Source organism: Numenius arquata, chromosome Z (assembly GCF_964106895.1).
Source record: "Numenius arquata chromosome Z, bNumArq3.hap1.1, whole genome shotgun sequence".
Lineage (NCBI taxonomy): Eukaryota > Metazoa > Chordata > Aves > Charadriiformes > Scolopacidae > Numenius > Numenius arquata.
In genome coordinates, this window is record NC_133616.1 from 25,231,354 (window position 1) to 25,257,809 (window position 26,456).

General features: G+C 41.9%; 1 protein-coding gene across 2 annotated transcripts in view; it reads right to left on the minus strand.

Annotated features, from left to right (window-relative positions):
- Positions 1–26,456, minus strand: part of THBS4 (thrombospondin 4) — a 39,060-nt gene that overhangs the window by 8,956 nt on the left and 3,648 nt on the right. Inside the window, exons 2-15 of one of the 2 annotated variants that reach the window (XM_074166585.1) lie at positions 25,633–25,836; positions 21,299–21,546; positions 19,433–19,538; positions 14,534–14,616; positions 13,887–13,938; positions 12,374–12,546; positions 9,088–9,225; positions 8,378–8,455; positions 5,391–5,543; positions 3,912–4,016; positions 3,575–3,682; positions 1,980–2,139; positions 1,191–1,309; positions 574–626 (exon numbers count right to left, since the gene is read on the minus strand). In XM_074166585.1, the coding sequence (XP_074022686.1) occupies positions 574–626; positions 1,191–1,309; positions 1,980–2,139; positions 3,575–3,682; positions 3,912–4,016; positions 5,391–5,543; positions 8,378–8,455; positions 9,088–9,225; positions 12,374–12,546; positions 13,887–13,938; positions 14,534–14,616; positions 19,433–19,538; positions 21,299–21,546; positions 25,633–25,836 (1,780 nt within the window). Of the gene's footprint in view, positions 1–573; positions 627–1,190; positions 1,310–1,979; positions 2,140–3,574; positions 3,683–3,911; positions 4,017–5,390; positions 5,544–8,377; positions 8,456–9,087; positions 9,226–12,373; positions 12,547–13,882; positions 13,939–14,533; positions 14,617–16,577; positions 16,581–19,432; positions 19,539–20,285; positions 20,310–21,298; positions 21,547–25,632; positions 25,837–26,456 lie in introns of those variants that run through there. The other variant, XM_074166586.1, reaches the window with a different exon arrangement.

The following is a 26,456-nucleotide window of genomic DNA, read 5'->3' on the forward strand; positions in this document are numbered from 1 at the left end:
AGTTTGTCATGGGACGTGCTCCCCTGAGTGCTCAGGGCATGTAAAAGCCACAGAGGAGCTTTGCCACTCTTGCTGTGCTAAAGCAAAGGGGTTTTTCTGCAAACGTTTCACATTTGATAATAAAATTCTGTTTCTGAAACACTAGCTTCTTACTGAAAAGCATAACAGCCCTTAACTGTGAAATTTCTGCTAAAGAAAAAAAGAAAGAAAAATGGAATGACAAATAAAGAAAAGAAAAAAAGACGTTACCTCACTAAGAAGCTCTGAGCAGTGCTCTGGGTTTTACAGCCAGAGAACTGCTCTGAATATCACTTCCACAGGAACTCACAGGAAGCCTGTGTGAACGTGGGGCTAAAGGTGAAGGGCTCCATAACTGTACTGCCACAGGGAAGTGAACCAACAAGGCTCATAAATCATAACATTGTTTTTGAAATAACATCTCTTTGAAGAGGTACTGGAATTAAATCCAGGCTAGTCTGAGGGATTACAGCTCTAGGAATCAGTAGCATGCTTCAGCTCAAGACTAGCCTCTTCCACTTCCCTGCTGCTGTCACAAGCCACAACACAGCATACCTGTCCTGATTGGTATCACAGGAGTCTCCAACTAGGTCATTGTCAACATCCGACTGCAAAAGGAAACAGAGAAAGTTCCAGTATCAGCTGCTGAGGACATCTATTAAAATGGCAGTATTAAACCAAAACGCAACCAAATCGAATACAATTAAAATAAAGTGCTTCCAGCATTTTTCTTAGTCACAAGGGTCTTAATCAGAATTCAAAATGTATGAAAAGAGTCGCTGACTTCCCACCTAGGAGCAGTGAAAGTTTTGCTAAATAAAGACACCAGGATTTTGCCGTAACTAAAGAAATAGCAAATATAACTAAATCACATCATTGTGTACAGTCTGACATTGGACTCTGTGGGACTGGAGCGCACCCACATTTCAGAGCATGACAGTGGAAGATACTGGCAGGGCAGAGGTGCTAACAACATTTCAAGCTATAAGAATACACCTGGTGGCTCCCCTTTCAAAGTCAGGAGAGTCTGAAGCTCCATAAAACTTTACTGAATGCCTATTATTAAAAGATAAACACTGTGGCTGCATGGGCTGCCTCATTTTCTTCCATCCTTTTGGACCTTAGCAGTCCCTCTCCCTAAAGGAGGGTATTTTTTCCTTCTGCCTGCTAACCTGGTTTGGGTTGCTGACTGTAGGGCAACTGTCACAGGCATCACCAACACCATCATTATCCTTGTCCTCCTGGTCCTCATTAGGGATCCTCTGGCAATTATCCAAAAGGTTCTTAATACCTAGCGAAAAGTGGATTGGATGTTAGTTAAAGACAATTCCCATATTTGTTATTGGACAACATAAACATCAAGAACAATAAAGACACTATTACTTTTCAGCAACTACTTCATCTTGCAATGACATTATAAGCCTGCACAGCAGATCTTTCTTACATGTGCATCCATTCATTTAATAGAAGTTGGGAACATCTTGCCAAAGATCAGCTTTCAACCTCACCACACACACTTCATTTATTACACACAATTCATTCTGTCCTGCTCCTGTATCCTGTTCCTGTATCAGCTTACAGGATGGGACATTTAATTTTCATTATTACGTTTGAAGGGTTGTGATCTTTTAACTGCTTTCAAGCCTGCTACAGGAATGAAAATAATACATTCTGTAGCTTTTGGGCATCTGGGACAGGCAGCAGCTGGGTATTCTGGGACACGTTTGCACCTTTAAGAAATTACTGAATGACATGAAGTGTGGCTTGGTTTATCTGTCACAGTGTTCAGTGCTTCCAACAGAGGCTAAAAGATATATATTAATCTAAATGAAAAGGATTCCAAACACAGGTTTCACAAAGAAAGACAATGTGCAGCTGATGATGGGAAATCTCCTAACACACAGCACACTCTGAACAAGTTTCAAGACCACCAGAGAAGCTGGAAGTGAAGAATTACCAACCATCTCCATCCATGTCATCATCACAAGCATCTCCTTTCCCATCACCATCTGTGTCCCTCTGGTCATTATTCAGGACATTGCGGCAATTATCACAAGCATCTCCAAAGATATCTTGGTCACCATTTCTCTGGTTAACATTGGGAGCCAAGACACAGTTATCCTGCAAGAGACACAGATCCAAATCAGATATGAACTGGGCCCTGAATCTTTAATTTTTACTGTAGTGGACTTATATAACTCTTGTACTTATTCCTGCTTTCACAAAAAATGACTACTGTGAGCAGTTTGACATTTTCTGTGAATATTATCTCTGGATGCAATTTCACCGACTCCCTCAAAGCTCTGCTTTGAATCACACCACGGGAACACTAAACAGTTTCAGTATCATAAAGCTTTATTTGTAAGTCTGATTTCTGATTCTCATTTGGGAAGCACTCATGGTGATGTAACCTGTTTTGGTGCCCTGGCTTTCTTACATGGTCCTTCTCAAAAGCTGCACTTCACAGATCCTGACAGAGTTTGTTTGTAGATGCTCTTGGTGAAAGGCGGTTGCCCCCTTCTGGTAGAGATTCAAATCAAAGCTGAAACACTTGTAAAAACGTGATTTTTTGATGAAGAAAGGTACAAGTTTGGGGTTTTTTCGTCGATCAAGCTGCTATTGACACTCTAAGACTATCAGGACACACGTGGTGAAAATTTTATTTCAAAGTGTTGTAAATGTTACTCTCCTGTCTAGCACACCCATGGCCTCATCCTCTTGCACACATGGAGGTTTAGCATCAATACAGAAGTTACTTGATTGCAAAGGTGTTGAACCTGCATATAGATTTACAGTTGAAGGAGAATTTAATGTATTTTCTTACAGAACAGTAATAAAGCAAGTTGCTTCAAGCAACCAGGATTGGCTTCTGTGGCAAAACAGCCTGAGACAGACCTTCTGTGATTGCTAGTCTGCCCTAGCCCCACAAGGACATTTGTACTCTGGACAGAGTGTTCTTCTTGTCTTCTTTGGGAGTGCATTAAGCAATATCACAGAAGGATCTTAATGTAGAATAACAGTGGGCACGTAAGAATACAGGGTGAACACAAAAGAGCTTTTATGGTTGAATTTATTCTCTGATAAGTTCTGCAGTAGTGTACCCACATGGAAACCTCTTTTACTTTGCAAACATGATTCAAAGCTTTTTCAAGTTATTGGCAAGACACCATTAATTTCTGTGGGTTTTGGATCCCTCATGGAATGTGATGTCAGGTCAACCTGCCCTTTAAAAAGAAAGACGCTAATGCAAGTAATGTTCCTGAAGGCCATGCTATGAGAGAGCATGACAGAAGAATACAAGTTCTGTATACAAAAAGCGCTAGAATTCAATGCTAAAATATAACAGTAGAGCACACACTGCGGGATTTAAGGCTGGGTGAGACAGCCTGGGGTTTTTACATCTTATAACAACAACTATTGTATAAAAGACAATGATGGGTATGGGATAATCTCTGGCAAATAGTAGTAAGCCAGATTTCAAAAATCACTGCCTATTGCAGTAAAGTGAAACCCTTTTGTTTGCACAGACCCCTGCACCCTGATCTATACACAGCACCTGCTCATTGGGAATGCCATCTCCATCTGCATCGTCATCACAAGCATCTCCAATCCCATCACCATCAGCATCTTCCTGTCCAGAGTTTGGGACAAATCTGCAATTGTCCTAGGCAAAAAATGAGACATGTCTGGTCTTCTATTGGTAAACTGGATGTCTTCACAATTTTAATGACTTTTTCTATTATTGTTTTAATTTATCAATTAATGAAATTAAATACAATTTATCCAGAGGAACTTGATAACTTGCAAAAAGATTAATACATGTAGTCATGTTTCTTCCACTCTTCAGCCTTTCATGCTCTGAATTATTACAGGATTAAGAAAGAATTTCTTACCTTTCTGCAGTTTTCAGCAGAGCATAAGAGTTCTTCATTAGGGTAGCCATCAATGTCAACATCTTTTCCGCAAATATAACCATCACCAGCCCAGCCAATGCCACACTATCAAGGAAACACCATGGTAGTACTACCAAAAGGTTAACGAGCCACTGTAGCAACATTCAAGATGGAAACTCCACATCCATCCTGAAAACCCTAACATACAGAAGGCATGGACAGACACTGAAGTACAATGAGGCATACTTCAACATCTCTCAAAGTGGAAAGAAAATCCTTGTTTCAAGCTCTCTATATCTACACACAGCTAGAAAGAGCTAAGACTTGGTGTTAAATGGAATGTATGCCTGCAACACCTAATGATTTCAGTGGGAGCTATAGATTTCTTTTAGACGCTGGTCAGGAATCAATTTTGGTTCCTCACCTGCAGATGGAAAAAAAAAAAAAAAAAAAGAGGGGACCTAGGCAGAATATGCAGCTGGCATCTCAGCAAAGGGCCCACGGTTAGATGGGATGACTGTTTTGTTCACTATCTCTAGAAAATATCTGCAACCAGAGCAAGTTTTAAGAAAAAACTGAGCTAACAGTTACTAAGTTTGCATCAGCAAATTAAGTGCATCTGTACACAAGTTTCTCCTAGACAATTAAATCTGGATTGCTTCAACCAATGCCTTATTTGTATTGTCATTGAATATACAGACATAGAACTGCATGCCAAACTCTGGCCTCCCCTTAAAATGAGGACTTGCCTAACACAAGTACCTAGGCATCTTCCCATTACAGCACAGGCTTAAAATATCCTAGATTCTTCTTCTTTGAAACAGATGTACTTGAAAATGAGAATAAAGCAAGTGCCAGCAGAAGCATGCACTGTATCCAAATTTAAGACACGGGATTAGCCTCTTGCATACCCCTGCAAGCTGTTAAAACTAAGTAATACACTTCAGTTAGACTCTTGCAACAAAAGTTCATATGCCACTTGGTGCTCCTCTGCTACCAGGGCTGGGAAGCACAGTAAAGCCTACCTGTGCCTAGAATCTGTGGTCTCACTTGGAAAAATACCATCTCTACCAGTATGCAAGTACAGACACGTTGGCTGTGTAGGGAGGATCCCTACCCACAGCTATGTAGCTGAGCACCAGGAGATGAATTTGCCCTTGTGATGTTTTCTGTAGAGTGACACTCGACAGCACTTTCTGAGGAGACTGTAGAAAGCCTATAAAAGCCATTCCCAAAAGATCTAATTACACAGACACAGTAAATATGGTACAATAGAATGGCTGTCTTACAGACACAGAAGCAAGAAGGAAACAATTGCAAGACAGACTCAGTTTGATTATTTTCGTAGCTGGTCTGGGCCAGTGTGCCACAATCTAGTTAAAACACCCAACTTTATATAAAGACCACAAAGACTTTCTGACTTCCAGCCTAAAAAAAGGCTATTTTTCACTATACAAATGCATGATTTTATGAACTCACAATACATGTCACCTCTCCTCGCTTCTCCTCAATACAACGAGCATGGATGCTGCATGGATTGAGGGCTCGATTTCTGCAGCTCCTCTCAGCCTGGCATCCCCTGGCTTGGTCTCCTGTATATCCTGGTTTGCACTGGCCACAGTGGTAAGATCCCTGTAAAAAACAAGAAGTTACTAGCCAGCCTTTTAACAGGACTCATTTTTCTATTAAAACAAGCACGTGAGCAACATTCATGTCACACTGCTTGTGCTGTGCAAGTGTAGTATTTCATCCATTGAGACCTCTTGCACTGTGAGCAAACTTTATTTTCTACATGAAATGCAGGTTCAGTTTCCACAGCACATGCTGGAAAATACGCTCAACTCTTGCCTGTTTAGACCAGTCTTTCGTTAAGCCAGACAAAAGTCATGTAGCAGCAAAAGCTTCTTCATGATGCCTTATCCCTGCCAGCATCACTCTCAGCTGCTTCCAGGCAGACAAAGCTTTGTGTAAAATACTAAGCAGCACCTGCTTAACCACACTGGATGCTCTCATTTCAGTGTAAAGCAGACCCATCAGTTTAGATAAACTCAAGTGGGCACAACTTTTAATCAAAGAGAGACAAGAAAGTTCATCATGTCTTCGCCCTATTTTTTTTTTTTTTTAACTTAAATGCTTTTAAGCCAGTTTGAGCTAAATGATGTTCTTCATAAAACAATTCAGGAGTTGAAGACACAGTCATCCTCATTTATATTGCAATAAGAACATCCACATAATCTTTCGCAGTGGCTTACCTAGATGCATACACATATATTTTATAGTTGTGCCACTCTTGGGTAAACAAACGCAAAGGAACTAAGCCAAGGAATCTCAGTTTGTGCTGGGACAATCACTACATGAGATATGAATGGATAAGTGCTGATGAGATGGGGTCTTACGTGGCTTTCTTTCCTCTATCTCACATACTTGTAGATTTGCAACTTATGACATAAAAGTTAATGGAAAACAGTATTTTTTCCTTACAAAGAATAACTATTTTTACATGTCAAGCAACAGAAACAGGCAAATCTCTGAAAAACTTGTGCATCCATCCCTTTGTGAAACTGAGGCGCTTCACAAAACTTCAATCTTCCCATGCAAAGCCTATTGGAGGAACTGTCAGGATCGTCCCAGTCCACCATGACAGAGAGATACATTTACTACCCAATGGGGCATTATTTTTGTCCTCTGTTCCTAGCTTCATTCCAAATTTAACTCTGTGCTGTCTGCATACTTTCAGGCTGAAGATGAAGATACACAGATGATTGAAAAGTAAAATAATCACTGGGCCACGTAACTGGTATGGCCTATATAAAACATACAGGCCTGTGCACTGTCTCCTAACGGATGCCAGAGTAATATCTTCTGGAGTCTGCTAAATTTGCTCAGTATATTCTGTCCTAGATCAAGCCCTGGCATGCATTAAAATAACCTTTAAGGCAGCACTTCCAGAACAAACTGTTTCTAAAGGGAGACAGGAGTAAAAAACGCACACTGCTCTGTTTTGACAGATGGCAGGCCACTTGTTGCCCTCTGCAAACAGCGCCTGATGGCCTCCTGAAGAGGACTAGTCATGTCTAGTCATGCAATAGGATACAACATGTGACAGAAGTATTCTAGGTATTAAACAAAAAAAAAAAGGAAAGGAAAAAAAAAAGATAGAAACATATCGAACAGTGAAAGCAGTCCTAGAAAAACAAGATTATTCACAAGGAAAGCATACCTCTTTGAACACTACTGCTAGCCTCAACAATAATCTAGCTACAAAAAGGACTATTTTTACATCTGCAGGATACTTTTAACACTTTTCTTGCTACGGAGAAAGCCTGCTCTGTATAGCTAGCTATAGCAGAACAGTATTTGACTGTGGAATAAGTGGCACATATAGGACAAACAGGTGAAGAAAGACAGGGCCTGCTTGCCCAACCTGATCTCTTTCTATGACAAGATGACCCACTTAGTGGATGAGTGAAAGGCTGTAAGTCTTGTTTACCTGAATTTTAGTAAAGCCTTTGACACTGTTTCTCACAGTATTCTCCTGGAGAAACTGGCTGCTCTTGGCTTGGACGGGCATTCTACTTGCTGGGTAAAAAACTGGTTGGGAGGCTGAGTTGTGGTGAATAGAGTTAAATCCAGTTGGTGGCCAGTCACAAGTGGTGTTCCCCAGGGCTCAGTATTGGGGCTGGTTCTGTTTAGTAACTTTATCAATGATCCGGATGAGGGGATCAAGTGCACCCTCAGTAAGTTTGCAAGATCACACCAAGTTGGGCGGGAGTGTTGATCTGCTTGAGGATTGGCAGGCTCTACAGAGGGATCTGGACAGGCTGGATCAACGGGCCAAGGCCAATGGGATGAGGTTCAACAAGGGCAAGTGCCGGGTCCTGCACTTGGGTCACAACAACCCCATGCAGCGCTACAGGCTTGGGAAGAGTGGCTGGAGAGCTGCCTGGCAGAAAAGGACCCAGGGGTGTCAGTATTAAAAGCGTTTGTCCCAGCTGCAGCTCTCCTTGCTGTACTTATTGAGAAGGACATCTGATAATATATAAATACCCTTATGAAGTGAAGGCATTACACCTATAAGAAGAGTAGTACCCAGGGAACAGCTTGCTGCAGCAGTTCCCATGTGGGAAAAGAGGGGAAGCAAAGGTTTAATCTTTCAAAGCAGGTTCCTCACAATAACATACCCATGAACAAACGTAACCAGATGGTGTGGAGAGAAGAGTTCCTGCCATTCCTCAGGGAAAGTAATATACAGCTCAGATAGTCATGTTAATCACAAAGCAAGTATTGATTATATTTTTTAGCATTATTCAGGGAAAGAGGAAAGGTTTCTTTGGTTTAGATGAAGCCAACAAACAAATTATATTGTTCTGCTCTTCAGTCAGAGCCACAAATCAAATCCTAGCCTCACAGAATTTTAAAACAATCTTTTTCTTTTTTTTTAAAGCCACAAATTAAAAGGTCCTTACCAAAGTGTTTATGCAATGGGAATTTGGAACGCAGAGTCCAAGTCCACCATTCTGACATTCGTCAATATCTAAGCAGACCTAGCAATAACACAAATTAACATGTAATAAAAACAATGTCAATTAGAGATCCAAGTCTGAAGAAAAGCCACCAAAGTTTAAGTCTAGAAAAGAGCCATAGCCTCTCCTGAAATTGCTCTCAGAATGGTGCAGACATACCTATAGGCTACTTTTCCAATGGATCTCCAGACACATATCAACCCCAAAGAGACAGTGTGATACAGAAAAATTCAATCTTAGTATGGGCTTCTGGTTTGTCCACAAGATTTAAGACAAGAACTATGTTGCCCTTGTAGGATGCTACAGGAACATGCAAAAAATTACAGTAAAATAAGCCTTTTCTATCATGCTTCTCCTAGTTCAAAGCCAGTTTACAAAAATCAACAGAGCCCCGTTTAAAACTGATCAGAGATACCTATGAAGACAACAGTATTTTTTCTTGTCTCCATACTCATCCTGAGTCTTAGACTCTTAATGCTCCCATTAAAGACAAGCAAACCCAACTCAGATCTTCTAATTGAAGCACCCTGAGCTCTGCCTAACTGCACACGGCAATTATGGAATGACTGACATATAACTAAAATACGATACAGACGCATTGATATAAACCAACATCTTGCAATGGCAGTTGCTGCAGGGAAGCCGTCACTTACCTGCTTATTGCTCTTGGCATAGCTGAGTCCTATCCCTTGCACGGTTTGTCCTGTATATCCTGGGGGACAGGCCTCACATCGGAAACCTGGAGCAGTGTTCACACATCGCACTCCAGGGAAGCAAGGGTTGTAACGACACTGCAAAGAAAAAAAAATGAACCGAGCACACGTTCGTGCTTCAGGAACATTCTCCAGAATGAGAAAAGGCTCCAACTATGTGGACAGATGTCTCAGTCAAAGGCAGTGCTACATGCAGTGTCTGTATGTCTTCTGTTCAGAGCTGGCTTACAGAGGAAACAGGCTCTGCAGGTATTTCTGACTCCAGTAGGTCTTCAGCTATCTCAGCAATTCAAGTTAACATTTGCATCTTCCCCTATAGACTGTAGTTGATGCCCAGTCCTTCCTTTTGCTGGGCAGGTTTCGCTCCCTCGGAGGCTGAGAGCCCCCTGGAAGGGTCCAGACCACAGTATCAGAAGAGCCGCCTAACTCCAGCCCACAGAATGGTCCTGCAATTGTGTTTTGTACACACAGAAGTGGCAGCAGCATTTCCCCTCATTTAAATTTGGGCAAAGCTCATAGTCAGAAGTGACCTAAAGATAAGCAGTGATGTGTCAGTGGCACCCACACGTTTCTAGACCAGAGGCCCACAAAGAACCCTCAGCACTTCTCCAAAGATACCACACGCCCACAGCATCACCCTTGGCCGGAAGGCACCATTGGCTTCATTACCTCATGTGGTTTTACAGAATGGCTGTGACCCATTTCACTGGCCTGGTGGGCGCCAGTTTGAGAACAACATCCCGGTTTGCTGCCCCTCCAACACCAACACTAGCTGCTAGCTAATATTTGTGAGAGTACTGAAAACGTCAACATCCCATCATGCTGCATATGGGTCAAAGACAACAGTATATAAGAAACATGAGAAAGAAAAAGTTTTAAAAATATGCCTTTTCCCCCACGCCTCCATCGCTAACAAAACATCTGCAAGATGGAGGGCGAACAAGGCAGAAGATACCCACCTAAAACAAACATACCACTTGTAACCAAACACGCACACAAGGGAGAAAGAAAAGGTATGTTTAATATCAAAACATGTTTGATGGAGAGATTTGTTAGAAGTAGGCCCACAACTAGCCTAAGGAAAATGTAAAACCTCAGACAGACATTTTCTGCTCCTTATCTGCTGTGGATTTTTTACTGTAGGCAGCAGAGGGCACTCAAAGTACACTGTAGACAGAACAGAGCTGCAGTTCCCAAGGTACAGGGCATCAGCATATGAACGTAATGTCTTCAAACTGGTAACGAATAAAGGAGCAAGCATATTGCAGAGATGCTAACCGCCTCAGAAAAGACAATGGCACCTCTTAGTGAGGAAGCTTCCAGATTTGTCTTTATCAGAATTTGTACATGAACTTCTTTTTAAACGCCAGTAATTAGGAAGTACAGAAATAGTTTACTCAGTAGAAAGGTGCTCTCCCAGAACAGATTCCTAAAGAGCTTTTGAAAAAAAAATTACTTTCCTTCTTAGTCTTAGCCAACTCAGGAAAACAGATAATATGACACATCCCCTCTTATTAGACAATGAAAAGCTATTGCCATTTATTATCTCCTTTTCCCCCCTGCACAACCATAAGTGAAAATCCATCTGTTAAAGGTGATATTTATCGGTGAACCAAACCGCACCAGACTAGGTGGCATTTTAGTAGCAGTGTTTACACAAAGACCTCACACAAGCAAGACTGCACCTCTGTGACACCATTTTGGCAAAATCTCCTCGCTGTTTCTAATACAAGATCAGGTCTGCCATGTGGAGCAGTGGCAGGAACATGAAGGCACGTGAATCTCCACTGGCAGAGCCTGATTGCTCACAGAAAACCACATTAATTATGGGCCGCTACAGAGCAGTCTTGATTTGCTTTCCCACCACTGCTGCTATGGGTAGAGTTGCTCCAACCCTCCCAACGGCAGGGAGGAGATTATTGCCACACTTTGCCTCAGTCTGGGTATGGCTCAGGAGGTGGAACCCATCTGTACTGGAGGGCTCCACCTAGGATTGGCTTGCGTCTCTCACCACAGTTGTCTGTGGCACGAAACTCACACCACAGCTGTCTCAGCTTCACCTCTTGCATTCACATTTTAGAGCTTCATCTCCATTTCTTGCACCTTCTGTTGCAGCAGACACAGTCCACACCATGTGAGGCAAAACAAAAGACATCGCCTACAACTCACGAAACCACCACACTCAACCCACTTTCTCTTCCCAGTGTTTTTCACAGACAGACACAAATTGGGCACATTGCATCCTCTCTGCTAATGGCCTACAGGAGGGAGTAAACCAAAAGAGCAGTCAAAGCACATCTCTTGTTGGCTAAGGAGGGAAAAAAAAGGAATTGCTTTTGCTGTTTTACATCACTAGGCAGGTACATTGGTAGTACTGCGTTATCCATAAGCACAGTTAAAGACCTAATTCTCTTGGTTCCTTGGTCTACTACATCCAGGTGCTTTTCCACAAAAATCACTAGAGAGTAATGGCAAAAATAATCACACAGAAAAAATGCAGTGAAGCTCTAAGTGGTTTTGTTGTTTGTGTTCTGACTAAGTGTCACATTCCAATTAACACAGGTTTTAATTGTTTAAGATATTGTAAATTTATTAACTCAGTCCTCAATACAAGCAAGCTCTGAATTTCTAACACATACCACAAGAAAAAAATAGATTTAAGTCAACATTACCAGCTTTCACCACAAGCAGCAGAAGGAACAATAACAACAAATGTTTCTTTTCTTTGATAGACTTTAAAGGTAAGGCCAAAAGTATGGCTTGCAGTTTGGGTTGAAGAGAAGACTTTGGTCTCCAAGGCCGGTTCAGGAGCACTACAGTTTAAAGAAACAAAGCCCATACTGACAAGAAGTGCTTCTGCAGTTCTGCCTGTAACAGAAGCTACTGCATCTTCTTGGGGAATAGAAACAACTACATCAAAAGCTTCTTTTGGCTGGTTTTGGTTTTATTTTGGTTTTTTTCCAAACATTGAACTCCTTTAAGTGACTTCTCAACTCACCAGGGTATTTCAAGTTTTCACACATACAATCTTCATAAAGTTGCAGCAACAGCAAAACAGGGAGGCAGAATCAACTCAGAATGAATTAATATTCACTTTGCAAGCAGTCAGCAAATGCTGAAGACAGCAAGCATCAGCAACCCATTGGTATGCATAAAACAGTTGCTTTTTAGTGCCTTTTTTTTTTTTTTTTTCCTTTTCTCAATTCAATGAAAGTCACTATTTTACCTCATCAATATCTGAGCAGGTAACTCCATTTCCCGTCAGCCCTTCAGGGCAGGGGCCGCACTGAAATCCCTCTGCTGTCTCCACACACCTGACTCCCCTGAAGCAGGAATTAACTTCGCATTTGGGTTTACTGCGCCTAGGCAGCTGAGTCGGAAAATTCACAGTTCCCAAACCTTTAATGCAAAAAGAACAACAGTTTCAGCAAGTGAAAGAAACATCCATCATGGCTTTCAGCTGGCAAGCGCTCTGAAGAGACCCCCAAGAGGCTGCGCAGCAGGGGCTTCGTGTTTCTGCACTGCGCTGCTACCAGCTGTGCTGTGGCTGAAGGGACTTCACGCTGGGAACGGCCCAGCAGCTTGCTGTGTCCCCAGACAGGGGAAATTAAGGCTATTTTGTTAGGCCCATGTGCTTCTCCTGGCTACATATGGGAGCCCTCCTGCGAGGCTAGTCCCAGCATAGATCTGCTGCTGGCCAAGGGAAGAGGCTCTGAGAGCCAGTGACCTCAGATGGCCCAAGGGAGTCAAGCATGATGGTACAAGACATTTCTTTGGCTAAAACAGCAACACTACCTGTTAGTGTTAGTCTAACTAACACTTTGTTAGAAAAACAGTGCCATGGTTTCACAAGAGCCTATCTGCCAGTCTACAAATAAGGGGTATAAAGAAGCAGCAGCTGGCAGCCCACAAACACGCAGCAGGATATGCAGGTACACTGGCTTAGGCGCACAGAGACCAGCCCTGAGGAAAAGCAAGGTTTTCCAAGACTCTGGCAGGTGATGAACCTTAGTACTGCAGGATTTAAAGGCTTTTCCTTTGGCACTTACAAATAAAGGTTAACCTGGCTGGAGCTCAACTTGAGTTTTGATGAGGCTGAAACAGACTGGGAGAAGAAATCAACTGGAAGGCCTGATGAGTTTAAGGTTTTATACTGAGTGCATGCGTGTCCTGACTGTCAGTCGTGTAGGAGGGCCATGCAGTGGCGTTTGGGAAAGACCACTTATTTCTTTCATTTAGGGAAAAGATGGAGACTACATTTTGGGTCCTACTGCTGTTAACCGAATGATGCCTACTCGGAACCAGGCAGCTTTCAGGTTGACTGCACAGGATCTTCCTCAGACTGACAATACCAGCTAGAGCAGAACATGATTCCTGCCTTGTACTTCTACTAAGATTGCTCATGAGACATCTGGCAGGCAATGTCCCTCTCCCGAGGAACATGTGGCACAGATTTGTGACAGAGAGAGAACTGACAGTACAGAATGAGTGGTACTGCTTGGTTTAGCAGGGTTTTATCCTCCAGTAGGTGATTGTCAGGTCTATGGAAACTGAAAGCTTTCTCTCTAATGAAAATCTATTTTAAATTTGTATCCAATACATCTAGAACTTCGGACACAATATTTTTTTCTAAAAGTACTTCCTAGAAGCCACATAAAGCTGATGCAATCAATATTAGTTTTAAAACAACTATACATCTCATCTGGCTGCCTTTTACAAGCAATAACAGGAATACTTACCACATGCTTGGCACTCAGCTATGGTATTTCTCAGAAAAGTTGTTTCTTTGACCTTAAGGTTATAGAAAATAAACATTATTTGGATACAGACAGGTCCAGTTTGCACCTGGATGCCAGAAAAACCATTATCATTTTTCCCCCCAAGATGCCACTCAAACCACGTAACTTAGGTACCCTATCTTGAAATGAGATCCGCTTTGTACTCCATAAAATTAAGGACAGTGATAGTGTTGTACTTCAGTTCAGCCTTCAACAACAGCATCTTTAAGAATGACATGCTTAACTAAAAGCATGCGCCACCAGCAATTCCCATTCTGACACCCACCAGCAAGTGGGACAAATGCAATTTCAGTCCTGTGTAACAGACCTACCTCTATCACAGTGGGCTAGGGTGGCTACTCTAGTTCCTCTCCACTAAAGGCACTAGATTTTCTGGATCGGAATAAGCAAGTCCCCTACACTCCCACATTCAACCCTCCAGAGCGAGCACAGGGTAACAGGACCTATACGGTTATTTCTTCTCCACTGTGTCATGCCTCTGAGGCAATGAACTCTACACAGGAATTTATTGCTTATGTGAATTCTGCACTGACTCTATCAAAAGTGGCAAATTCGGGATACTTCATGCTGAAGTCTTTATACAGTACCTGTTGTCTGAGAAGGTCTTTCACATCTCCAAGTATTTGGTTCATCTGCATCATCTGACCCATCAGCTGCCTATTAAAATCACCTGCAGGGAAACAGAAATGAAAAAGACTGTACAATGCACATAACTTTCCTTAATTTGTCATAGTGTTTTCTGAGCTACAAGATGGAAACACAGTGAAGAGCTGAGGAAGACAGACATTACTGCTACTTAAGCTCTGTAGGAATCCTTACAGCAAACACAGTACCTAGCTCCAAATTTTTATAGAGTAGCTTGCGTGAACTCAAGGCTTTCCTGAACTGAACTCCACCATATACCACAGAAAAATGCAAAGCAGAAACCCCTCCACAGAGAGTGTGATTTTTCTACCATTATTTCAGCGTCAAGGTTCTCTAGTTAGGCCTAACAACACTGACAACTAATGCTGCCAGCATTACTGCTTCCCCCCAAGCCTGAGACCAGCAACCCTAAGTGAAACCTTAGGATTTTAAGACTGGATTTTGTGATAAACCATTTGGGACAGGAGGGAAAGGCAGGGATATGAAGTATCTGTGCATACAGTGGGAAGTCACCCTCCATAAGTTTATTCCATGTCACCACAACTGATTTCTGCACACTTTTCAAAGTGAAGCTACCCAGCTTTCTAAGCAAGCTCACTGTGCAGCTCCGACCATGCATCAAGATGGCCTGCTCTGACCAAAACAGTGCTTTTAATACCCACCATAGTCATTTGGCTTTTCTTCCAAAAGGCAGCTGCACACAAGTTTCATGGCTGTATATGCTTCTAGGGGTGCAGAATTTGTATGGACTCGCAAAACATCTATTCAACATTCTATGAACTCACACCAAAGCCAGTTCTCTATACCAAGCAACAAATTAAAGACCTCTAAGAGAAGACCAAAAGTTACATCTGTAATGAGCCATAGGGAAGGACCAGAACTGACCCAAGATCTTCACATGATGCTCTTTATCTGTTAAATGAAACATTAGTTTTGACCTATTGACAGAGGAGAAGCAGACAGCCTGTCTTGCACAGTAGGTCATAGTAGTTTCTGTTTGTAGCTCACTTCTGAGTTTGTAGCTCTCCAGCAGCTATTTGTTTACTTGTCTAAGTCTGTATGTCAAAACAAATTTCACAAATATATGCTCTTTTATGTTCTAAGCAGGCAGGATATTTTGATATTGTGCCCAGTGGCTTCAGGGAGGTTTATTCATGTGTTACTTTTGCAAGTATTGAAAGCTTATATGAAAAATGCTTTTCTTAATGTTTACCTCATTGTTTTGTACTTCAAAGCATGTCTAACTGTTTCCAAACATTCTAGTGGGAATCATCCCACTCCTCATATACTACGTTTTCTTCATTTCAGATATTCTCATCAAAACACCAAACAAGTTTAAAGACTTGGGAACCACCTGTTCCAGAACCTGTCTCTGTTCTAGTCCCAACCTTGTCTTATTTTTATTTGGAAAAAGGAGGCAACGGGACTTAGTATCATGGGTATTTCAGAATCCCATAGTGGAACTTGGCATGCAGGCTGATGGGACAGATGCTGGCATCTGTTCTTGTTTTGCTTGGGTTTTTTAAACAAAGAATGGTTTAGGCATTATTGGTTGAGATCTGCAAAAAATTCTGAAGATTTCAGATGCTGTTTGTTGGCTGGCATCTAAATCAAAACCAGATCTATTCTGTACAGTTAAGTTTTGCAGACTGTGAAACTTTAAGGTGGACTAAACAGCTTAAACTGCTATGAACTACACATCTTGTTTGCAAATTTAAACAGCAGAGCTTAAACAGATGGCTTCCTGTAGTTGTTCTTTTTTCTTTTCCTCTTCTATTTAAAGCCAAGTCCTATGGTAGGCCCCACCTGCAGCAGAGTGACTGGGGATCTGTGGTAAGAACTCAGAGAGGCTTTTCAGGGGGCTGTTGGTCCACAGTATATTGTGGGGTGACTTTTCCCAGGAGGGAGCATAGTAAGCAAAAGGTACAGCCTGAAGCTATAGAGTTATCTGGTCCTACCATGTGGTTAGTCTCATCTGCACCCCACCTACTTAGGCATCTCCCCAGTTCAGCTAGTGCCTAGGCCTATACTCTGAGTCAGTAACAACCTGAGCAACAGAATGGCTTTCACAGCAGTAATTAAATTCAGAAACAGATCTCAAGAATTATTGTCCAATGGGGCACTGATGTCACTTGACGCGCTTATTCTCTGTAAGCCTGAGGTCATATCAGGGAGCTACCCTGTCTTTCTGTTCCCAGGATCTTGCAGTATGGAATCAGCATGGTTTGAGTTGGAAGAGACCTTTGAAGATCATCTAGTCCAAGCCCGTTGCCATGGCAGGAACATCTTTCACTAGGTCAGGTTGCTCAAAGCCCTGTCAAACCTGACTTTGAACACTTCCAATGATGGGGCATCCACAACTTCCTTAGACAACCTGTTCCAGCTCAGGTCCTTAGATTTAGAGCAGGCAACCAGCTTCACTGCACAGCTAATTGGCCCAGGCAGGGCAAAGCAGAAACACTAGCTTGTGTAACTGCAGGTCACCATGAAAGGCCTCATAGATACTTCTTCTAGCTCTCTTGGGAGCAATACTGGCTTAAGCACCCCACTTTCCCCCATCCAGCAAAGTCAGAGTCCTCAAGCGTCATTCAGAGAGATTGTGGTTACTTGTCCAGAGATCCAGCCATGATTAAAGTATGGATGATAGTTGACAAGAAAACAGTTTCCTGGCAGCCTATAATTCTCCACCAAGGAAGCTGCATATACAAGTTGCATGTGGAATTATGAAGAGGCAGGTTCAAAGTAAACAGAAGGAGATATCTACTCAGACATATGATGGATTTCTTGCCAGGAGACATTCTCAGTCATGCATTCAAAACTGACTGGACGGATTAATCGAAGGAAACACATATTGAGAACAAAACATGAAAATTCCACCTCCAAGTAAAGAGCTCTGTACACCATGACCTGCTGGAGAACAGTAAAGTATTTAGGGAAAACCACACCATAACTCCACTCTTGCCCTTGGGTCTGTACTGGCATGCTGTCTCTAACAGTAGCTAGGTTAAGAGAACCTTTGGTCTAGCACAACGTAGCTTTTTTTTTTTTTTAAACTACACCAGGTTCAGGTACCCTACAGGAACTAGATGACCTCCAAAGATCCCTTCTGACCTGTATGATTTTGTGTTAATTCTTACATGCAGCATACTAATCTGATCTACCAAACCCAGTGCACCTTCCACTATTTTCCTACCCATACAGTAAGCTCCAAATGCACATGTTCAACTTCTGCCTGACCATCATATTCTCATCTACACTGCTTAGATGTCTCAGCCTCACAGACCGAACACAGAGGGAATGCTGCTGCCACAGCAGTGAGCAATGACCAGGCACACAGTCAAAGCCATGTACAGTTATTTAGGCCTAAAGCTCTCCCAAGGATTTTCTAATTAATATGAAAGCACATGCTTTTACCTAGATACATAGGTCTCACACCCCTATACAGCTAAACATTTGCATTCCATCTTTGTCTGGCTAAAGGCAAAAGTGTGGTTACCTGATATATTGCTCCTCTAAAAGGCCATCGTGAAGCATATATAAAGTGCAAGGCAGCTGAGTTAATATTGCTGTTGGAACATTTGCACCTTTTCCTTTGGTGGATTTTACTATGTAGGCTTTGAATATGTTCATGTGAGTTGTTTTTTTATTATTAACATGATACTAATTCCACTTAAAGGATTCCACTGAGAATTCACCTAGCTAAAAGGCAAAACAGACTGTTATCACTGCACACCACTGATGCCTGCATTCATGTACCCAGGATGCTCTCATAAAAAATTTGTGTATCTTGTCTCTATTCTAATCAAAACTAGCAATGCTGTAGGTCTGGGTTTGACGGAGGGACAGGAAAGGGTGTGAGAGAAACAACTTCTCATGGATCCTATTTCAAATCTTATACTCACTTCCCTTCCCCCAATAATATTAACATACAGCATGCACAGTTTGAACCCATTTTTTTCCCCTCACACCTGCAGCAGAAAGGCAGATCGACAGGGACTAAGAAGGGGTACAGATGTGTCAGTCTAGCCCAGGTTTGCTGTGTTGACATGCTAGAGAGCACCCTCACCCATCACAGGTGACTGCACCCCACCCCTGGAGATGTGTGGGAATCCCAGTAACCTCAGCTCCTTTCTTTCCTCCCTGTTCCCCACTCTGTCTCCACAATGCTTAGCACAGGCAGAAAATGAACTGGTTTTGGAGCAGATTTCCCATCCAGCAGGTGACAAAAGCCTTGGCTAACTTGCAGCAGGACTAGTGGCTGGCTTGCAATGGCTTTTCCTATGCAGACCCTCAGCCTCTGTAGCTGTAGCTCCAACATGCTCTGCAGCCTCCCGTGTCCTTCTTTGTGCCTTGTCCCTCCTCTCTCCGAATACTCCAGTGATCAACAAAATGTGAATACCGGCCATGAGGATAAGTACAACGATAGGTCTTGGTACCCTATCCATCTACCTATTTTCATAAAGCTAGTAGCAGTGTATCACATCTAGGACTACTTCCTGTCTACAACAGGAATACTTAAAATATTACTAAGCTGACACAAACAGATCACAATCACAGAAGTTTGTCTTCCAAAGTACACTAAAAAGCCTCTTTTAATCACCACAGACTCCTCCTTCTCTAGGACAACAGCTTATTGCTTTATCACCAGCAGGAGTGACTGTTTTATCTTCAAACTGATCTATTTCTAAAACATTTACAGGAAGTTATCATGGCTGTAAATTCAGTCAAACAATTATTATTACTTGTCTATAGATCTTCTCCACATTTTTAATATTCATAACATTATCTTTTTTGCACTGGTATCCTAAGGAACAATTTTAATTCCTAGTTGCAGTCCTTACCAGCATACTGAGGAATAGGTTCAATTTGTTGAAGAAAACAATCCTGCAGGTTCCCCACTTGGGCAAGTGTTCCTCCAGTTACGAGCTTCAGCTCATCCAGGGTATCCTGGACTCACAAGGAAAAATAAAACCAAAGAGCTCACAGTTCTGGTACAACAATGGAAAAAAGTGGAATATCAGGCAAAGTAAATTAATTTTTTAGAGAGGTTGTCCATTTCTTAAGCATGCAGAGCTCCTGCACCATCCGCTTCAGGACCACCCATCAGCATCTGAACTGTAATAAAATCTCTAATCTTTGCCTTGCAGATTTTCACATACCTGTGGTTTTATTTTGAACCTTTTTTTTTTTTTTACTATTCCAATTCATATGATCTCACATACCAGGAAATTCACATATTTTTATATCTGTGGCATATAAGAATGATTTTTGTTGTTGTTGAACTGAATCCAAATCAGACTTTCCTCATCCCCTCCCCTGAACAGGTTTACATTCATGTCAGAAATGTGGGCACCCTAGTGATTCTCCATATAAACGGACTCATTTTCATGCCTGCAATGAAACAAAGCAAGGGGGCAACTTTGGGAGCAGAAGGCCTTTGAACCTTCTAATGCATATTTTGTGTTAATGATGATGGAAGATGCTTGTGGAAGATATTGTTTACCTTGGACTGCTATCTGCCAACCCCTGGCTGGCAGACAGGGGAAGAAAAGCTATTGTAGTCAAACAGATGGGGGTTTGACTATTGCACCATGTGAATGTCCCCTCATTCTTTTGTCTTTTTAGTCCACGTGGCCTACCATGAAGAGGAAAGCCACACATACAGCCAAGGGTTGCTCATACTGGCAGCTCGACGAAGCTGATGGAGAGCTGCCCTTACTGCATCAGTCCTTGCAAAAAGTCCAGTCCCCAAGAAACACCTAGACTCATGTGAAGGAGGCAGTAATTTTTAATTTATTTTTTTTTAATAAGATAAAAATTGGGTTTACAGTGAATAGCATAACTGATGTACTTTAAGAAGATAGAATGTACTTTTAAAAAGGTAAAATATATTTTAGAAGGTAGAGCAAAGAGCTGTAAAAAGGTTACAAGGCCCTGTGAAACTGGACACTTGGTATAAACAATAAATGCCTTGCTAATGAATATACCCTTGAAGAAGAACAGGCGGCTGATAACAAGGGAACAACCCCCCACAGGAGGCATCAAAACCAGTTGAAAACCATTCAGCTGCTGCATAAAGCATAAAGTCAACAAAGATTTGCAGTAACTGGGGGAAAGGTGAAGGTGGCAGTGGGAGACCACAACCACCAACTCAATTAGAGACTGAACTGAACTACCCCCCACCATGGTGCTGGAGCATGCACGCACCAATTAAAGGATCTTGTATGTAACTTTAAATGAAAGCGAGAGACTGTGCTAATGAATAGAAACTGCTAAGATAAGGTACTAAACAATAATTATAATTAAGGGTGTGTATTTCTGTGTTTTGAACTGCATAAATATTCTTAAGAGTTTGTAGGCTGTTGTGCTAGCTTTGTGGATCACCACCTAGCACCCATCTCTGCAGAAATTATTTAAATAGATAATACCTCTACTCTGTGTGTATATTGGCATCTGCACATTGGGTAACAACACTGCTTTGGGACAACATAACTGTCACTGGGTTAAACAAAGCTAAGATTTCACCTGTTCCATAGGGAACTTCTATTTTACATTTATTTCACAAGTTAATACTCAAGTATTACCAAAGCAGCATTGTACAGGGCTTGGCTGCTGCGAGGGCTGAGGTTTGGATTCAGTCAGTGATCCAGAGGACCCCTTGGTGATCCCTCTAAGTGCTCAGCCTGCTCCCAGTTTTTCCCACTCACCTGTGGCTTCTCCTGGAAAGTGCGCAACTCCACTGCTGCCGACCTCTGAGACAGCGCTGAGAATGCTTTGGGCAGGTCCTGAATGGCACCTACTTGCAGGCAGTCCAGATACAGCTCAATTGTGCTTGATTCCTGCTGCAGGCCACTCAGCCACAAGATGACAGCATGGGGTTTGCCATCAGCCAGCTGGATGTTGCTAAAGATCACCGAGTTCAGCCTCCCGTCGCTCTTCAGATAGCGCAACACCACTAGCACAAAATACACAGAAGGACTGTCAGAGGGTAGCAGATAACCCAAGGCTGATCAGGGAAGATCCTATGGAAATTTACAATTGCTCTGGTATTTTTCCATGTCAGCTTTTGCAAATGCATCCCATATGCAGATATATATGGTAACAATAAATGGGACATCGATTCTCAGAGCAGGATTACCAGGACTCTTGAGTGACTGCCTATTTGTAAAGCATTGCTGCCTGCACGGTGCTTTCCACTGCATTGTCCAGGCCGCTTTAACTGGCTTCACCAACGTCACCTCACAGGGCATAGCCTGCTAAAATGCAAGTGGTAAAGGTAAGGCTGACAGCCTGAACTCAGCACTTGGGCAAGTAGGTATCTGAGAGCCCTAGAAATACTCTGTAGCAGAAATGTACAACTAGAAAAATCAGTTTCAGTGATGCATATTGCATTTGGTGAAGCTGTCTGACATTGTACCCAAATGCATCATTAACGACCAAAGGAAGCATGATTCCAAGCCAATAACCTACATTTCTCCATAACAAATAGTAAGTAAAAACAAAGCATAATGCAGAAAAGACATATTCCACCCCTGAAGATGACTAAGCCCCCTCTCAACTCTTTTTTATGGCATTAGTGAATGACCTACTTGATAATTCATGCAACAAATTCTCATTTTATGAAGTAAAATGAACGAAAATGAACCATCAAAAAACACAAGAGCAGACAAACAAAACTCTTACATGCTGCGTAATATTGAAAAAATGTCTCTTTCCTAAGGAAATTAGATCTGTAAGCTAGGATCTGCAAGCTAAATCTCTTAGATCAGCTAGCTTGTTCTCCCCACAAAATCTCTCCCTGGCTCTCTGAATGCATATCTGCAGAAGCAATGAGCCAAGTGCATCAAGCCAGTGTGTGACTACTCTATAATGTTAAATAGACCTTGTTTCAAAAATCCTGCTGATAGCCAACCTTCATGTCCCTTATTTCCTCATGATAAGTTACATGCATTGAGAAGTCAAGCTGCACAGACGCTGGGCACCTGAACAGCTAAGTGCTGGCTCCTGTGAACATCTGTTCACAGTTCAGAGAGGGCTGCTACTGTTGCATCAAGTGAGAGCTCACAAACACTCTGACCTTCAAGAAACACCTACATTAACCTGAGGTCAATAAAAAATTGTGGATATAGTGGAGGGGAAAACTGTTATTAGCTTCAGAGCCAGTAACACCTACTGAACGCATCCCATTTCTATTAATTTAACAAATTATCTTCCCATCTCTCCATTACTAGTGTATCCTCTTTGATGCTGCGATACCTCTGTTTGTGAATGACTTTCTCAGTTACTGGGTACATGTTCCCCAGTATTTTTCTAAGTGCTCAGTCTAATGATTAAAAGAATCCGGATTTATACCAGCGTGAACAAGGTGGGGTATGTCTCCATCTTTAAAGTCGACACTAGTGCTAAAATCTCGGCAGCTGCGATCAATATCAGGAATGTTTTCACTGCTGTCTATGTCAAAACACTGCCAGAGCTGAGATTTCCGCAAAGGTGCATGAGGTCACCAGCAACTTACTGAAAGGTAGCATTTCTTGGCAAACTCTAAGACCTGGCAAGACAGAGTACGTTGCAGGCATTTTACTTATGTGAATATTATGCACACCTGGTTATATGAAAGCAAGCTCCTTGGATCTGGGCCCTGCATTCAGAGTGACCAAATGCAGCAGTAAGCTAGAAAAAGACAGAAGAGTTGGTGGCAGGGCCCAGAATGGACCCTGCCAGAATAGTTTTAGGACAAGGAGCAGTCTGGCTTGGAAGGAATATCAAGTATTCTTGCCTCAGCCAAAGCCAAATATCCATCTGGTAAACTAGAGTAGGCTTTTGAAGGGAGATTTTGCTGGACCACAGCCTCTGCCTTGGTAAGATTTAACTCATCCAAGCCCCTACATTACATGTTTGCTGCTAGGATATTCTGCACTGACGCTCATGAGAGTAAGTGGCTCACCTGTTTAAGAAAAAGGTTTTCAGTGAAACTACTAATTCTGTCAGTGTATAGGAACTGCTTCACAGAATTGTTGTTATATCACTTCTATGCATCTACCGCCATTTGTTCCATACAGGAATAGTTCAAAAAGGGTAAGAAACCCATGGATGCTATTCTCCTCCGAAATGCACATTGGTCTAACCAGAACAAGTTAAGCAGGTACTCAGTAAAGCAGACCTGTGCTTTAAAAACATTTAGGTGTCATGAATATTTTACTATCAGCTATACCACAACAAAACCAGAACATGAGCAAACCCTTTGGAACACAGCTTTCAAACGTGGCACTGCTTTGGTATACTTAGATCAGATTTGGGTGCATAAGTGGAAATACCATGCAGAGGAAGCACTACGCATGTATGCACCCTTCCAAAGTGGTAGATATTTAGACCCTGCATTTTTATTAGATGCCAACATTGGCTCACCTCTTAAGTGATGATCTCCGGTCTCTAGAAGATCACAAACAGCCCCCACGCTCCATAATTTCATCTCATGTGACGATCTCCTAGATGCAATTTAACTTACCGCATGAAGTAGCCATATGGGATGCTTGACACTTCCAGAGTAATCACACGTGAAAACGCTGCCTACTACTTGCACGCTGCCATATGCCTCAAACAAGGTGCACTAAAGTAATAAGGAGGCAAAGAGACCTCCATGGAACAGCCTTGCTGCAAAAAGCCTCCCTCTGTTCAATCAGTCCTTTACACAGGTAGGTTAGAGATGCCCCCATCTACTCAACGCTGGTCACTGACAGGACAACTTTCTTCATGCTGCCTATCTATATGCTACCATCCTGTCACAGACATGTCTCAAATACAACACTAGCATACTGAGGACAAACCAAAAGAAGCCCTGTAACCTTCCACCAGAAAGCCTCTTAAATCTGTTAGGTTAAGCATATCAGTAACCATCAAGCACGCAGGTATTCTTTAAAATCCAGAGAAACATTTGATGTGTTCAAAATCATATGTATATAGAAATATTTGTGTGTATACATATACACACATAATTGTGCGCATGTGAGAGGGAGAGAGGGAGTATGTGTGATCTGTCATTTATTTCACAATTAGGTAAATCAGTGTTAGAGATTGGATGACAACTACTGATAAGGTGTCCACATCTTACCCACCCCCAACAAACACATAGCACAGAAGTTGTGATTTCCGATCTCAGAAGGATTTTGGCAGACCTGATAAAACTACCAATGTTTTATCTAACTCATTCCCCTACATTTCCCAAGCAAAAGGTGTGCTTTTCTTCAGCACATAGAATAATTTTCCTATGTATAAATTGAAATTTTTCAGTAGAGTTTCCTCACTATATTGGACTCAGCTGCCCGATTACATCACTTGCAGCAGCAAATTATCATAGCACTGGTGAAGTCAATGGAGCAACAATAATTTACATCAATCGATAATTTTTCACTGAACTTTAAAATTGCAATATATCCTAGATTTGTTCTAGAGAGCAATGAAAGCCCTCCATTTCCAAAAGTCTCCTGAAGTTCCTACTCTGACTCCTAATTAATTGATTTATAAATGGAGAACAAACACCTTAATTCACCCAAAAGATCTTGTAAGTGCCAGGAATGTTTGTCTTGCACAGTCACATCTAACCTCCAGGGTCAGCAGAACAAGAACCTGCCTTTCATATGCATGAGACAGCATGTGCGTGTGTCCCTCACATTCCTAAGTAATAAGAACCAGTGATTGTCCCAAGGGGAAAAAGAAAAAAAGAAAACCAAATTGACTCCTTTCTCCATACTCCATTTTTTTTCCCCTCCTTTCTCAGCATTGCTCAGAGAGGTGATACCAGCTGATTGTCAGGTCAGCTTCCCCTGGGCAGGAGAGAGCAGTGACAGGAAGGAAAGAGAAGGGGCGTGACAGGGGATGTTACCAACGCTTTTATCTTGCGAGGTGGAGTCCTAAGGGGTGATAGCAGGTGACAGGAATGACTCAAGCACAAAAGTTAATCACACAGCTTTAAACATGCATCTGTGACACACCAATAACTATGGATCCAACACTTGTTTTCCCCAACCTACTGCAAACAACTCACCTTTATTCATCCGTCCCATTACCGTAAATTCAAAATACTTGCTGTTGTCAGCTGATGAATACAGGCCAAATATGGTGGCTGTGCTCTTTGGCTGCAGTTTGAAAGTTGAGAGCAAGTATACTTCATTCAGCATAGGATCACCAAGTGCTTGTTGCAAGAAGTTTGTTACCACTCTCTTGTTGGAATATGGAAGAAGGTCAAAAACTGAAAAATAAGCAAATTTCAACAATTTAAATATAATAATAAGCAAAGAAGAATGTAGTCTGAAGCCACCCATTGGAGATTGTGGACTCTTTGATATTTCCATATGGATACTTTAAAACGAACCCAAGTTGTCCTACCTAAAATAAATAACATGAAAAGAAAATTCACAATATGAGGATAGTCTTTAAAGATCATCTACTCCAACTCCCCTAACATTGGCAGGGGCAGATTAAGCAACTTGATCTAGTGCCCATGGCAGGGGGATCGGACTAGATGATCTTTAAAGTTCCCTTCCAACCAAAACCATTCTGTGATTCTATCAATATATATAGCTTTTGTTGCAACTGATCATCTTTTAGCAACTTTTTTTTTTTTTTAAAAGGAATTATCGATAAACTACTAACACAGAAATATCTAGTCTTCAAATTGAGGTACTCAAATATTTTCAGATAGATCTCTAAAATTCTCTTCTGAGAATGCACCTCAACAGAAAGCTTTTTAAACTGTTTCTGCTTTCATAAATTCAGATGCTTGTGTTTACATTTCAATCAGACTGAGGATCCAGTATCAAAACTTTCAGAAAAATTTCTAGTGTACTTATCCTAAGAACCATTTTGATG